Source organism: Rhamphochromis sp. 'chilingali' (assembly GCF_963969265.1).
Source record: "Rhamphochromis sp. 'chilingali' genome assembly, chromosome: 10".
NCBI lineage: Eukaryota > Metazoa > Chordata > Actinopteri > Cichliformes > Cichlidae > Rhamphochromis > Rhamphochromis sp. 'chilingali'.
Window position 1 is genome coordinate 1,671,776 of NC_137937.1, and position 17,141 is coordinate 1,688,916.

Here is a 17,141-nt window from a genome sequence, read left to right on the forward strand (position 1 = left end):
AGGAAACGTAAACAAAGGAGGCAAAAGCGTGGCTGCAGGGCGGGTCCACTAGCTCGGCTAAAGAAACAGCCATTTAAGCCACCGCTTCCGAGTATTTTCCTCTCCAACGTCAGGTCCATAACCAACAAAATCGACGAACTGAGATTACAAATTGCAGTCAATAAGTGTGTACGGGACAGCAGCATAATATTACTCACAGAGACTTGGCTGCAGCCATCAATTCCGGACTCGGCTATTGAGCTAGCAGGCCGCACGGTCCACCGTCACGACAGGAACGGCCACTCCGGTAAGATCAAAGGAGGGGGTTTATGCATCTACACCAATGACAGCTGGTGCAAAAACACAAAGACTGTAGACAGCCACTGTTCCCCGGATTTGGAATACTTGACTGTGAAGTGCAGACCCGTCTACATACCTCGCGAGTTTACTGTTGTCATGGTAACGGCCGTGTATGTACCACCCGATGCTAATGCTAACTCTGCCATGGAGGAGCTGCACAAGACAATAAGCAACCAGCAGAACTCCCATCCAAACGCAGTGCACATTATAGCTGGGGACTTCAACCATGCTGATTTAAGGTCAGTATTCCCCAGATTTGAACAGCATATTAAATGTGCAACGAGGGGGAAAAACACATTGGATAAAGCCTACAGCAACATCCAAAAAGGCTACAGAGCAACCCCTCTACCACATCTAGGTTTGTCAGACCACATGTCCATGCTGTTGATCCCTGCATACACTCCCATTAGGAGAAGAGCCCCCCCAGTCACAAAAACTGTGAAAACCTGGCCAGAAGGTGCATCACATCAGCTGCAGGACTGTTTTGAAAACACGGACTGGAGCGTGTTCGAACATCAGGACCTTGAAGAGCACACAACATCAGTGCTCTCATATATTAACTTCTGTGTCAACAGTGTCACTGTGGACAAACGTCTCCGGGTGTATTCCAACCAGAAACCCTGGATGACTAAAGAGGTCCAGGTCCTGCTGAAGCAACGTGACGCCGCTTTTAGATCCGGTGATGGTATGCAGTACAGTGCAGCCAGATCTCAGTTGAAAAGAGGCATCAGAGAGGCCAAGGCAGCGTACAAGAGAAGGATCGAAGACCACTTCACCACCAACAACTCACGACAGGTATGGCAGGGAGTTCAGCACTTAACCAACTACAAACCTGGCAATACCACGTTGACTGAGGGTAACGCGGAGCTTGCAGAGGAGCTGAACCACTTCTTCACACGCTTTGAGGTGAAGGGACCAGAGGCAGCAGCAGCAAAAACATCGGACAGCAGCAGCCCAAGCCTCATAGTGCAGGAATATGAGGTGAGGCGCACACTGAGGGCAGTGAACCCCAGGAAGGCCACCGGACCAGATGGGGTAACCGCAAAGGTCCTAAAAGAGTGTGCAGACCAGCTGGCTGGGGTCTTCACTAAGATCTTCAACACTTCACTGTCCCAGTCCTGCATCCCGCCGTGCCTAAAGTCAGCCACAATTGTCCCACTGCCAAAGCGTACTAACATTAGCAGCCTCAACGACTACCGACCAGTTGCTCTAACACCTGTTATAATGAAGTGCTTTGAGAAACTGGTCTGACGTCACATCATGTCCTGCCTGCCACCCACACTCGACCCGCTCCAGTTTGCATACAGAGCTAACAGATCAACTGAAGATGCCATTGCTACAACGCTCCACACCACCATCTCTCACCTGGAAGTGCAGGGCCGTTACGCCAGGCTGCTCTTTGTTGACTTTAGCTCTGCTTTCAATACGATACTCCCGGACAGACTAATAATCAGAATCAGAATCAGAATACTTTATTGATCCCTGGGGGAAATTATTTTTTGTTACAGTGCTCCATTTTAAACCAACATTAAGACAAGACAGACAATACGCTAACTAAGAATAGTACAATATATACATATATATACATACATACATACGTCACTTATAAATAAATATTTGGAAAAGAAACATGTGTAGCTGTAGCAGCAAACAGTGTGTTAAGTGGATGCGTTGTACAGGGAGATGGCCACAGGCAGGAATGATTTCCTGTGTCGTTCAGTGGTGCTTTTCGGTAATCTCAGTCTCTCACTGAACGAGCTCCTGTGACTGACCAGCATGTCATGGAGTGGGTGGGAGGTGTTATCCAACATTGTCTTTATCTTGGACAGCATCCGCCTCTCCGACACCACCTTGAGGGAGTCCAGCTCCATCCCCACAACATTGCTGGCCTTACGGATCAGTTTATTAAGTCTGTTGGCATCTGCTGCCCTCAGCCTGCTCCCCCAGCATGCAACAGCATAGAGGATCGCACTGGCCACCACAGACTCATAGAAAATCCTGAGCATTTTCTGGCAGATGTTGAAGGACCTCAGTCGCCTCAAAAAATAGAGACGACTCTGGCCCTTCCTGTAAAGTGCTGTGGTGTTTTTAGCCCAGTCCAGTTTATTGTCAATGTGTACTCCAAGGTATTTATAGTCCTCCACAATGTCAACACTGACCCCCTGGATTGAAACAGGGGTCAAGTGTTTCCTGGTCTTCCTGAAGTCCACGATCAGTTCCTTGGTCTTTGCCACGTTGAGCTGCAGATGATTCTGCTCACACCACGTGACAAAGGAGTCGACCACAGCCCGGTACTCTGTCTCATCATCCCTGCTGATGCATCCAACCACCGCAGAGTCATCAGAAAACTTCTGAAGATGGCAGGTCTCTGTGCAGTGGCTGAAGTCTGTGGTGTAGAGGGTGAAGAGGAAGGGGGAGAGGACAGTCCCCTGTGGTGCCCCTGTGTTGCTAATCACCTTGTCAGACACACACTGTGGGAGACGTACATATTGTGGTCTTCCTGTCAGGTAATCAACAATCCAGGACACCAGAGAAGCATCCACCTGCATCGCTGCTAACTTATCACCCAGGAGGGTAGGCCTGATGGTGTTGAAATAGATAAACTGCTGGAAATTGGACTTCCTTCCACCACCTGCCGCTGGATCAGAGACTTCCTCTCAGACCGTGTACAGAGAGTTAGAGTGGGGCCTCATCTTTCCTCAGCCCTCAGCCTCAACACCGGCTCTCCACAAGGCTGTGTACTGAGTCCCCTACTGTACACTCTGTACACACATGACTGTGTTAGTTCCCACCCAGACAACACAGTCATCAAGTTTGCAGATGATACCACCGTGGTGGGGCTCATCTCAGGGGGAGATGAGACTGCATACAGAGCTGAAGTTCAGAGGCTGTCAGATTGGTGTGCAGACAACAACCTGGACCTCAATACCACCAAAACAAAAGAACTGGTAGTTGACTTCAGAAGGAGGAAGTCCGAGCTGCAGCCTGTCAGCATCAACGGGGAGTGCGTGGAAAGGGTCTCCAGTTTCAAGTTTCTGGGTGTGCACATAGACACAGACCTCCAATGGAGCTCTAACACCTCTGCGGTCTTAAAGAAGGCCCAACAGCGTCTCCACTTTCTGAGAATCCTCAGAAAAATGGACCTGAAGAAGGAGCTGCTGACCGTCTTCTACCGCTGCTCCATTGAAAGTGTGCTGACATATTGCATCGGTGTGTGGTTCTCCAGCTGCACCACAGCACACAGAAAGGCACTCCAGAGGGTCATCAACATGGCCCAAAAAATCATTGGACATCCTCTTCCCTCCCTGAAGGACCTGTACAGCACTCGCTGTCTCAAGAGGGCACGCAGCATCCTACGGGACTGCACACACCCAGGACACCGGGTGTTTAAGCTGCTGCCGTCTGGCAGGAGGTTCAGGCTGCTGAGGTCCCGAACAAATAGACTCAAGGACAGCTTTTACAACAGGGCAATAGCCCTGATCAATGTAAATAGCTGACCTGACTGGATACCTCCCTGGACTTTTTAGGGGGAGGTAACAATGTTTAAAACGATAACAATAATATTTATATTTATAACAAGGTGCAATAATAATTAATGTGCAATAATAACAGTGTGCAATACACATACACTTATTCTTCTTTTTTATACTAAGTTAATATACTGTGTTGTGTTGTTTGTTACGTTGTGATGTGTCGTATCGTGTCGTGTTATATGTAGTGCCGACGTAGGACAGTTTTTCCAATTTCATTGTACTACTGTACTATGTATGACTGTGCAATGACAATAAAGAGTTATCTTATCTTATCTTAAGGCTTTTAAAACCAAGATGTTTTATTACCAAAATATTTAGGACGTGTGTTAAAAGCCAGAACATAAAATGTGTCTTCCGTAACAATTTTAAACGGTCAAGTGGTTGTGCAGATCTAATAATGAGGGGAAGACTACTCCACAGTCCAGGGCCTGCCACAGAGAAGGCTCTGTCACCACGAGATTTCAGTTTAGACCGTGGAAAAGTTAAGGTTAGTTTTGACCTGGACTTCACCGTTCTTCCTGGAGCATAAATAAATAGGAGCTGAGACAGGTACGAAAGGGCTCGGCCGTTAAGTGATTAAAAAAGTAACATTTTAAATTGGACCCTGTGCAGAACAGGAAGCCAATGTAGAGAAGCCAAAACTGGGTAATATGCTCCTTCTGTTGTGCCAGTTAGCAGATGCTAAAGACGATAAATAGAGGCCTGGTCCAAACCCAAGCACAGAGAATTGCAGCAGTCCAGTCTGCAGTTAATGAACAGATGAATACTGTAGGTGGGAGTAGCTCAGGAGATGGAGCAGGTCATCTAATGTTAAGATGGTTGGTGGTTTGATCCCTGGCTCCCCCCAGTCTGCATGCCAAATATCCTTGGGCAAGATATTAACCCCAAGTTGTTACTTACTAACTATCATTCACACTCTGAAGCATCCATCAGAGTGTGAATGATAGTTAGCACTTAAAGAAAGTATAGAAGGCAGTGCTTGTGTGAATGTGGCATGTTGTAGAGCACTTAGAGTGCTCTGGGAGAGAAGAAAAGCACTATATAAGAATCAATTCATTTACCATGAATAACATGTTCAAACACGTTAGCTGGAAGCTATGATTTTACCTTGGCTCACTGTTTTAAATGAAAAAAGCTTGATTGAACTACTGTGCTCACCTGCTTACACAGTTTAAAGGAACAGTCAAGGTTTTAACATTTGACTTACAATAGGAAGATAAAGGGCCAAGAGCGCTGTCAATGTGATTATTAACGAAGGTGCCAAATATGACAACTTCTGTTTTGTTTTAATTTAAATAAAAATTTACAGACATCCACATGTCCCTGCGTTTAAAGATGGATAGATCTCCAAGTCATCTGCAAAACAGTGAAATGAAAATTTTTTACCGTGAGAAAATAGACCCCAGTGGCAACATATACAGTGCAAATAAGGCAGGACCTAAAAGAGAGCCTTGAGGTACACCATAATTAAGAGGGGCTATTTTGGAGCTGTGGGGGCACATGTTGACATAAAAGGTTTTTCCAGATAAGTAGGACTGAAAACACTGAAGAGCAGACCCTTTTAGGCCAGCATATGATTCCAGCCATGAAAGCAGGATATCATGATCGACCATCAAAGGCTGCTGTCAGGGCCAACAACAAGAGGGCAGCAGGGCTGCCACAATCTAGAGTTAAAAGAATGTCACAGTCTGGCAGACGCAGACTGTATGTGTTGCACTCAAATGCAGACCAAAAACAGAATGTGAAACATGACATGGATTAACAGAAAATGAGCAGTTTTAGTTCATGGGTGAAACTAAACAATAACCTAAACTGGGGGAACTAAAACATGAAAAAACCTTAAACATGGTGAACTGACATGGAAACCTGAAGTGGATGAGCAGACGACCTGATAAGGAATGAGTGGAAACACACGGGCTAAATACACACAGGAGGAAAATGAGGGAAGTGGGAACACATGGCGAAACAGCTGACGCACATGAACATAATGACATCACAAGGGGAGAGTAAAACTGAACACAATGAACATAGCAACACAGGACCTCTTCAAAATAAAACAGGAAACATAATGAGACACAAACATGAAACACATGAAGGGCAAGGGAGACTTAACAGGGGTTGAAAACACAAGGGGGACTAACAAGCAAATGAACTTAGATAAGCTAATGAACTTAAACAAACCATAAACATCAAAATAAACTAAAACGCTGGGTCAAAAGACCCAGGATCGTGACAAAGAATATCATTAAAAACCCTTAAATGTGCCGTCTCAGTGCTGTTGAGCTGAGCACAGAGCTGCTGCATGCAGACAGGCAGTCCCTGGAGTGGAGCGGACAGGAAACATGCTACTTCTGTGGAACCATAAATCACACTTTCTAATAATTCAATTTGGGGAATTTCAATTTTATCTATACAACGCCAAATGCAACTTGAGACAACAACAGTTGCCTCAAGTTGCATTATATTGTAAGGTAAATAATGCAAAGAAAACAGAAAAAAAAACTAACAATCATCTATGAGCAAGCGCTTTGGTGACAGTGGGAAAGAAAAACTCGCTTTGAACAGGAAGAAACCTCCAGCAGAACCAGGCTCAGAGAGTTTTTCCAGCGTCACTCTGAGACAGGATATTTCTAATTTTAGAGATGTTGCACAAATGGAAAAATCAAATCACTTTTTTATTGTCACATCACATGTGCAGGTACATTGGTACAGCACATGTGAGTGAAATTCTTGTGTGCGAGCTTCACAAGCAACAGAGTTGTGCAAAATACAATAAAGTAAACAAGCAAAATACAAGAATGGCTACATCTGAAACTAATAAATATATGTACAATATATAATAGTATATGCATTTCTGGATGTGTATACTAAATATTTTTCTACGTGTGTGTGTGTGTGTGTGTGTGTGCACATATTTTACAAATTAAATAGAGTAAACAATAAATAAAATATATAAAAATATACAGAGTTGAGACATGTGCAAAACAGTGGCGTTACTGTACAGTATGGAGTGCATAATGTTAAAGTTCCAGTAGTGAAGCTGAGGTGTCTATGACGTGTTCAGCAGTCTGATGGCCTGGTGGAAGAAGCTGTCTCTCAGTCTGCTGGTACGGGACCGGATGCTGCAGAACCTCCTTCCTGATGGAAGCAGTCTGAACAGTTTATGCTGGGGTGACTGGAGTCCTTGATGATCCTCCCCGCTTTCCTCAGGCACCGCTTCCTGTAGATGTCTTGGAGGGAGGGAAGCTCACCTCCAATTATCCGTTCAGAGCACCGCACTACTCGCTGGAGAGCTTTGCAGTTGTAGACGGTGCTGTTGCCATACCAGGTGGTGATGCATCCAGTGAGGATGCTCTCAATGGCACAGTGATAGAAGGTCCTGAGGATGCGGGGGCTCATGCCGAATCTTTTCAGTCTCCTGAGAAAGAAGAGGCGCTGCTGGGCCTTCTTCACTGTTTTGTTTGTGTGTACTGACCACGTAAGATCCTCAGCCAGATGTACTCCAAGGAACCGGAAGCTGCTCACTCTCTCCACAGCAGCGCCGTTGATGGTGATGGGGGTGTGTACTTCTCTGCACCTCCGGAAGTCCACTATCAACTCCTTTGTCTTTGCGACGTTGAGGGTGAGATGGTTGTCTTGACACCAGTGGGTCAGGGCGCTGACCTCCTCCCTGTAAGCAGTCTCATCACCGTTGGTGATAAGACCCACCACTGTAGTGTCGTCCGCAAACTTCACAATGATGTTGGAGCTGTTAGTGGCTGTGCAGTCGTAGGTGTAGAGTGAGTACAGGAGAGGGCTCAGTACACACCCCTGTGGAGCACCAGTGTTCAGTGTGATGGGGGATGAGGTGATGCTGCCCAGTCTGACCACTTGGCGTCTGTCAGACAGGAAGCTAAGGATCCAGCTGCAGAGGGAGCTGCTCAGTCCTAGATCCTGCAGTTTCCTGTCCAGCTTCGAGGGAACGATGGTATTGAATGCTGAGCTGTAATCTACAAACAGCATCCTCACATACGTGTCTCTCTTCTCCAGGTGTGACAGGGCAGTGTGTAGTGTCAGGGCTATGGCATCATCAGTGGACCTGTTGTGGCGGTATGCAAACTGTAGAGGGTCCAGTGAGTCGGGTAGTGCAGAGCAGATGAAGTCCCTGACCAGCTTCTCGAAGCATTTGCTTACGATGGGGGTCAGGGCTACAGGTCGCCAGTCGTTCAATGAGGAGATGGTGGAGGATTTGGGTACAGGGACGATGGTGGCCATTTTGAAGCAGGCTGGGACTACAGACAGAGAGAGGGAAAGGTTGAAGATGTGCGTGAACACTCCAGCCAGCTGAGCCTCGCATGACCTGAGGACGCGGCCGGGAATCCCGTCCGGACCAGTAGCTTTGCGTGCGTTCACCTTCCTGAAGCACCTCCGCACATCCTCCTCAGACACAGTGTGCGCACTGACGTCATCCGCGGTGCGCACACTGTCCGGTCTCATGGTGTTCGCCGTGTCGAATCTAGCGTAGAATACGTTTAGATCCTCACACAGAGAGGCCGTGGTCTGCGGTGTGCTGGTTTTCCCTCTAAAGTCTGTGTTACACCCCGGCCTAGGCAACCGGAGTGCAACACGAAAAAAGTAAAAATAAAGGGAAAAAAAACACACACACAAAAAAACCCCACTAAAGCTCACCACCAAAATCCCGAAACGAAAGTATCGACAAATCTATTTACAACAAACTATTTATTTACAACAAAACACCAAACTATTTACAACACGGGGGAGATCGCGACCATGACACACTGAAACACAGGGTTTAAATACCTAGAGGGAGCAATCAGGAAAATGGACAACAAGAGGGAAACACAGCTGGGGCAACTCAGAACTGACGAGACAGGGAAACGTAAACTGAAAAGACTAAGATAACACAGACTTTCAAAGTAACACAGGAAACACATAACAGTCACGCCAAAAACAACACACTGACAACACCGAAACGTAACATCTGTGATCGTGTTTAGTCCCTGCCACATACTCCGAGGGTTGTCAAACTGTTGCTCCACCCTGTCCCTGTACTCACGTTTGGCTGCTTTGATCGTCTTCCGGAGTTGGTAATGTGCGTGTTTGTAGTCCGATGTGTTCGCGGAGGCAAAGGCGGTGCTCCGTGCCGCGCGAACATCTCCGTTAATCCAGGGTTTTTGATTTGGGAAGGATTTAACTGTTCTGGATGGGACGTCATCTTCCACGCATTTCCTGATAAATCCGCAGACTGAGTCTGTGTACTCATCTACTGAAAACTGGTGGCGCCAGTGTCCGGCAGCCTCGCCTCTGTCAGTGCGCCCCAGGGTGGCTGTGGCTACAATGTAGCTGCCATCACCAGTGTGTGAATGTGTGTGTGAATGGGTGGATGACTGTGTATAGTGTAAAGCGCTTTGGGGTCCTTAGGTATACAAATACAGGCCATTTATGTCTCAAGACAGCATCCTGGAGAGTCTGACCTCCATACCTCATTTAATGAGGATGAAATTCCAGGCTAGGATACAGTTATGTAAAAGAAGGAAGGGAGGCAGGGAGGAGGAAAGCATGTGTAGTGGTGTAAGTCAGAGAGGGTGAGCCAGAATCTTCTCGTGCACCTGTAAAAGCACACTGTGTTTACATGCGTGTTAGGTTTTCTGCCTGAATTGCTTTGGACACACAGGCAGCACAGAACATGCTCCACATGTCTTACGTTGTCTGCATGTCCTGGACAAATATTAACATAAATGTATAAATTGCCAAACTTTCGGCAACAAAATTAATTTCATGGCTGCAAAGTAATTGTAAGTTACCACAACAGCAGTAGGCATGCTGTTCAGAAACACTGGTGTTTGTGTAGCCATAAACAATTCAACTTTCAATTCTATTCAATTTTATTTATATAGCGCCAAATCACAACAACAGTCACCTCACGGTGCTTTATATTGTAACGTAGACCTACAATAATACATACAGAGAAAAACCCAGCATCTGTCCTCGCTTGAGAAGCTAGTCAGAAAGACACTCTAAGCCCCAGAGGCCTTTGTTTTGTGCGCGATCAATCATCTACCTGGAGCCCCGTTGCTGTCCAGCTGTCTGAAAAAACTATGTCGACCAATCATGTTAACATTATGTGTTTGCCTGGGTGCAGCAGTCTTTTGTCTCTGAGCCACAGAGAGCAGGTCCATGGTGCTATGTAAAATTCATTTCAAATTCTGTTTTGATAATAAATTGAGAAAACTGATAATTGGAGTGTGTTTGTCTTCTCTGTCTCATTAAAAAAAAAAAAAAAACCCTACACCGACCATAAATTAATGTTTCAGTCTTAAATATGGTCAGTCTGTTTCTATTAATGGCCTACAAAGCACAGACCTTCAAGCTGGCAGTAAACAACCATCAGCTGGCCCAGCTGTCTTAGCTACTTGTTGGACAAACTGAAAAACCTTTGAAAGAGTCGTTGTAAACAGCTAACTGATGACTGACTCTCCATCAGGCTTCAGAACTCCAATAATATTATTATGACCTCTGACAGTGGACTCCGCTCTGTGCTTGTCCTCAGTGCAGCGTTCAATACTGTTGACCATAATATTTTATTACAGGCCTTTGTGTCTTTGAGTTACAGCAGTTTCTTGGCGAATGATGAAAACTTGACGTGCCGCCATGAACATGCCGTTTCACAAAACCTTAAAACCTTCGCCATTTATCATTAAATTCAAAACGTCTGACTTCCTGTTGGGTTTAACATGTGGCTCCAAGAGACTGTTTTGCATGTCTTGATATCGTACATCAGGCGGTCAGAGGATGGGCCTTATCTACCAAGCTACTAAATTTAATCCAGTTAGTTACCGAGTGCATCTAGAGGACAGCTGACCGATAGAGCCGAGGGAATAGACACTATCATTTCTGCAGAATCAATTGCTACAGACTTCCGAACTCCATATAAATATCAAACTTGGCTCAAGAACAGTGCATAAATAATTTCGTGGAATGGGCTTCCATGGCCTAGTGGCTGCATCAAAGCCTTACTGTACATCACCAAGCACAAAGCAAAACATGCAGCCACTGGACTCTACAGCAGGGGATATGTGTTGTCTGCAGTGATGAATCATGCTTCTTGCATGAGTCTTTGCCAGGACAACAATACCTGTTGGTAAAATAAAGTGGAGCAAATGCACTTATATGTGACCCACAATGTTTTAAAATTGTTCCTGTGCTTCTGGGCTGGTTTAACCTTCGCTAGAGTTGAACCAGTCTTTGTGGTTTTAATTTAGTGGAATATGAGCTCGATGGAACAACAGAGTCCAGGACTGCAGTGTAAGTACCATTAAACAATGGATCTTGACAGTTCAGTGTAGAGTCTTGGCTCTAGCTAACAGATCTGCAGTTGTACATGTGATTGGAGCATGGATCACGGGTGTGGCTGTGGCATCAACTTCAAAAACGACAGGCATTGGTCAGAAAAAGTCACATCCTCAACACTACAGCAACAAGATTAGATCAAGCATAAGACCCAGCTCGTGATTGGATCCAGCAACCGTGATATTAACATAATCAAGAATTAAATACTGTCACATTTAGACTACTTTAGGCTACGTTCACTCTGCAGGTCTTGATGCTCAATTCAGATTTTTTGATCAAATCCGATTTTTTTGTCTGCTTCTTCACACTACAAATAAAATGCGACAGCAAACGCGCTCTAGTGTGAACGCTCAAAGTGGCCGCATGCGCAAAAGAAGACGTCACACACAACGCGCTCTGTTTAGACCCAGAGCAACAGTGTTGTTTGACTGATGGACCTTAAGACTTGTTTCGGACTTTACGTTTCCCAATTTTTGCTTTAAGTTATAAAGTTATCTACATTTGGCCTAATAATGATCCTTATTGCTGTTTTAGAGGAGCTTCAAAGGATAGCTGCAGATTTCTGTCAGAATCTGCAGATTATACAGTACAAATAAAATGTTCACGTTTCTCCAACGTTGTTCCCAACAGTTTCACCGGATGGACAGGAAGCGTTCGCGATGTCTTCTCCGGCGCTGATAGTTGGCGTCTGTCTTGTGTCAGTGACGTAAAAGACGGATTTAATGCGACGTGACCATCAAACAGCAGTCGCAGATTTGTATCGTATTCAGCAACACATACCAAAGTGACCCAGGTCTGATTTGAAAATATCGGATTTGTGCCGTTCACACTGTCACACCATGATCGGATAGATGGTCGCAGAGGGTCAGTAAAGTCGGATTTGGTGCGCTTTCGCCTGCAGTGTGAACGTAGCCTTAGTTAACAATTCAGAAAACTCCAAGATAAAATTATTATGTCCTTAATTTGGCCATACATACCGATTTGTGAAATTTTAGCTTCATATTTCAAATAGTTTGCAAGAGGCGTGTTTTTAAATGGACCAAATTCCAGCATGTTATTCTCACGTTTTAAACTCTGAAGCTATGTTTGAACATAAGTATCTCAAAAACTAAAAACTCCAACATGAAATTAATACAACTGAATAAGTATCTGTAATTTATGAAAATTCAAGCCGTCCTATGAAGCCTGATATTTGAGGACACACTAATACAGAAAAAAGAAAATCACATTTCAAACGACACCTACTGACAATTTCTGATTGGTATGTATATTTGTATTTTGCAATAATGCAAAATTAACCTTTTAGAATCATTTTTACACTCTGCCAGTGTGAGCCAGGTATACGGTCACGTTGCTTCTGAGCTGTTCAGCCCTTGCTGAAATGATTCACTAACCCTTGCACAGGCAGGTAAAAGTGTCCTTTTTTCTGTTAAACAACACGTTACCCAAGGCCTGAGCCATTTTACCTCCACACAAAAGAGTCGTTTCTTTTAGAAGATATCTGAAAGTAGAGTGCAATTCAAACTTGCAAGGTCATAAAATCATTCATCATCAGCGCATAAAACATGTATGCATAATAATTAAACAGTCCATTAACAGTCCATATTTGTTCATTCAGCTTAAGTAACTTTCCTCCTACATCTTTTCATCTTCCACAATGTGTTTCTGCTGCGTGAAGCAAGAACCAAAATCTTAGAATCTGGCAACTACAAGCTACAGTTTTAAAAGGTACAATGGATTTTAAGTGCTGCAAAGATTTATTTAATATGTTTTTGCTGTAAAGTTTGCACTTGGGTCTGGGTGTAATTTGTGTCCATCTTTCCACTAAGTTAGTTTTCAATAGCATACAAATTATTTTCATCCACATCCATAGGAGCAGGAGCTGGTCAAACTGGGGTCAGTTGGACCAGCAGTTAACCCATTACAGAATAAGTGACTGCAACCGAGATGGTGTAATCAAGAGTCCAATGTCAAACAGACGGAAACAACTCGAGATGTCAGAGATGAGCCAGCGCATTCTATGCTACATTTTGCTCTTATTTCATCCTGACTTGTTCTAATGCCATGCACAGAAAAAACTAATAAGGTGCTTGTTTGTCTGCATTTATTATAGAAACTTTGCTTATGCAAAACTGCCATGGAGATTTGTTTATTATAAACCAGCTGATTGCAAAAAAATCCAATGGCTGCTAAAGTGTTTTTAAAATTGATAAAAAAAAAAAGCTCATAACATTTGTTTTTACTATAGCAACCATACCCAAAAGGTTTTTACCCCGAACAGTTTTGTAGGTCTAAGCCTGAGGTATATCCATCTGAAGCTAAAATGATCTAAAACTGAACTAAACTAGATGTGAGAAATATTTTTAGATATTTTGAATTTAAAAAAGATCTAAACTAAAAAGCTTTACTAAACTGCATACTAGTTTAATAAAAAAATCTATGCAAATTGAAATCAAAATCTATAGCTAATATCTTTTGCTGTATTCTTTGGTAATGGGGTTAAATCTGTCAGCCTGCCTGATCAGGCTTCAGTGAATGATCACACAAAGTGTTGTTAGTACTGTATCTAATTTTAGATAATTGTGTGGTGAAGCACATTATCTCCACATGCAGTGTAGTGTTCCCTCAGAATTATCATCATCAAGGATTCCTGCTGTATGGATCATGAAATAAGAACTTCAGCCGGTCTACTTTACATTTTAGTTCATGTTGGTTCCCAGCCTGCAGCCAGATGTCAAGTGGTGTAGAAGATTAAAAAATAAATAAATAATAATAAAAAGTTAAACTAGAGGTAGTTTAGCATTGGACCCGAGGGCTGGCACAGAAAGCAGCAGTGAAACAACGAGTGTGTTTTTAGGACAGCCGTGCATGGCCCAGTGCCTCCTTAGTAATGTGTGCTTTCTCTGCCTACAGCATACACGGTTTGAATCTGCACAAAACCTGCAGTGCACACACCACAACAGTCGCACTCATAAACGCCAGCATTTGCGTCAAGTCCTACCTTCACCGCCTCTATGTGAGTGACATTGTCAAACAGGATGTCATTAGCGGCCACTATCTGGTCCCCGACTCTCAGTCCTTCTCTCTCAGCCGATGAGCCTGGCTCCACTAGGGACACATAGATGCCTACGCCGTGCTCTGAACCACCTCGAACGCTGAAGCCCAGACCCTCGTGGCTCCTGGAGCGCGTGAGGGTCACTTTGCGCGTATCTCCAAAGGGGCCCACGCAGAACGGTGGGACCACGCACGCAGCGAGTTCAGCAGCTGCGCTTAAACCGTCCGGGCAGCCCGACGACGACAGGACCTGCTCAGGGATGGAACTGGCAGCTGAATCTACCTCACCCGCAAAGTCCTCTGCGATGCCGTTGCTGGGGATGAGGTCCGACTTCAGATAGAGCCCCTCGGACGTGTACTGATCGAACAGCAGCTGGTCGGACCTCGGGATGACCAGGCGCAACATGGGCAAGAGGTGCCGTTTGTCTGGCGTGTTGAGAATCACTTTAAGAGTTTGAACCAAGTCGAAGACGTTGCGCTTGGCGTGGTAAACATTGAGACAGTGGATGAACTGCTCTCTCTCCCGGTCATTGAGCAGAATATTGAGAGCTTTGTGCAGCCTTCGGACGTTAGTCGAGAGCGCACGGCCGCCCAAGACGATCGAGTTCAACGACGTGTTGAGCGAAACGCTCTCGAGGTCAGCGCTCATCCTACAACATAACAGAGCGTCATACAGATACGAGGTTTGACCGTGAATATGATCAAATTCACCTCAAGTCGGCACTCCCCCTTAAAAGTAAAACTTGAAACGCGCATCAGACAGTTTCAGCAAGTGCCACGCACACGATGTGTCACCTCGAAACAAAACATTTCCACAGCCGATGCCCGTATTCATCTGGCTCTGAACAAAGCAATATGTCCCCGCGTGTTTTATTCCATGCACAGCGCCAGCTCCACCGCCGTCCACGGAAAGCTCTCCTTATCAATATACACAATCTAACTGCACCTCATTCCAACATTTGATTCATTTTCCCTGCAGCTCGATCAGTTCCCCCAGCAAACTCAGCGCGCAGAGTGGAGCGCTGAACTGAACGCGCTGACCCTTTATATAGGAAATGACGCAGGTGCGCGCGTGTGTGTTGCTAAGAAACTGACAACACTATTCACCCTTATTTAAATTATTATGTTGGGCAATTCATTACCTAATATTTTAGGCCACAGTGTAGATGAGCCGACCTGATGAACAAAAACAGATCCCTGTTCTGTCCAATCGAGATTTATCCAGACAACTTAAAAACAAAGTGTAGGCTGGATCATCCACATGCATATAATAGTAGGTGTCGACTTATCAGTCTTTAAGCTGATAAAGCAAATATCTCTCAGAGACATAACTAAAGCTTTTTCTAAGCAGCAGTTTATAGGAGCCTCCTCATGAGAGCAAGACTGTCTCACAAAACATTTGTGTTGCACTATTGTGCTGCTGAGGGGACACTGACAGCACAGCATGACTCCGTCCAGGTAAACAAAAGATCATAAAAGCCCCTTTGGCATGAAATCAGCCCCGGGTTCCCTGTGTGATCCTACAGAATAAATGTGTACCGCCTACTGTTTTCCACATAGTGGCTGATCACGGTAAATTTATTTATTTGTTGAACAGTTGTTTATTAAAATAGACAGCAATAAACGTTTAAGACATAAATAGAAACTTCCATTGGCTGACAGATAAAAAGAAGAAAAAGTCAATTTAACTTCTGGGATATTGATCTGGTCCATTAAGTAGCAGCAAGGGTCGTTAAATCGGTTTCAGCTGCTTCTGTGTTAATGAAATGAACAACAGAGAGACTAGAAGGACAACAGCAGGATGGCTGTAGCTCAGGGAGTAGAAGGTCGTCCACTAATAGGAAAGGAGGGAGCTCAGTTAGCCTTGTATAATATTCAGGCATTTTACAGAGAAGGAGACACAAATTGCAGTGTAAGTCATTCTATGGTGTAAATAATGTTAAGTAGTAATTTCATGGTAATTTAAGGAAAACCAAACAATATTTCCAAATCTTACAGTGTAAGCTGCACTTTTCAGGACACAGGCCATATTATGGAGTAACTTCATCTTGTTATCCAGGTGTATAATGAATATTCTACTAATCAACTGTCTTTTTATATGAAATACAAAATAACACTGTGATGAGAACTTTTCTGCCCTCTTATTTGATTTTATACATTGATACATACAATCAACCTTTGCAGGACTCACCTGAGCATATAATAATACAGACAAGGTGAGTTTCATTAACCTTTTTAATTAAAAACAAAAACATCAAACTGAACAACTGAACTTTGTGAGCGAGGATAGCACACTGAAGCTTTCTCCTTTCAAAGGACAACTGACAACAACATGAAATTAGAGTTTGGCACAGGATCCTTCTGTGACCAGTAAGAAAACAGGCCTGGACCCCTTTTTTCTTCAGAGCTGTCTTAATTCTTTGAAGGTCAGATTCAACAAGGAGCTGGAAACATTCCCCAGACAAGACATGAGATGCCATCTGAATACTAAATGTTCAAAGAACCAGTTTGAGATCTCCTGCTAGAAGCATCCACACCGACAAGATATTTTCCCACAGAGAATATTTTCACACATCCTCAGGGTGGTTATGGGGGAAATGCCAGCATATCTGAACAATCATGCAATACTCGGAGTCCTTGAAGTGACTTTTCTTTCCCATTCTTACCCTTGGTTTGAATATCAATAGGCTGTTTTGACCTTGTCTACATGCATGCAAACACACTGAGTTGTTCCTGAGGTCGTAGGTTAATGGCTCAGTGCTTGGTTAAAACATATTTACATACTACATTTACTTTTGTATGAGAGAAGAATGACAAAGTCAGTAGAAATATTTTTTAAATAAATGTTAGGGCATTACACTCTTT

The 17,141-nt window shown here is 44.2% G+C and overlaps 1 protein-coding gene across 3 annotated transcripts in view; it reads right to left on the bottom strand.

The window, feature by feature from the left end:
- The window catches only part of LOC308404003 (whirlin-like), a 64,476-nt gene extending 49,170 nt beyond the window's left edge, over positions 1-15,306 (bottom strand). For all 3 annotated transcript variants that reach the window (XM_080893828.1, XM_080893827.1, XM_080893829.1), the window contains exon 1: positions 14,224-15,306. In XM_080893828.1, coding sequence (XP_080749954.1) covers positions 14,224-14,925 — 702 coding nt within the window. In that variant the 5' untranslated portion in view covers positions 14,926-15,306. The remainder of the gene's footprint in view (positions 1-14,223) is intronic.
- Between the last annotated feature and the right edge of the window lie 1,835 nt (positions 15,307-17,141).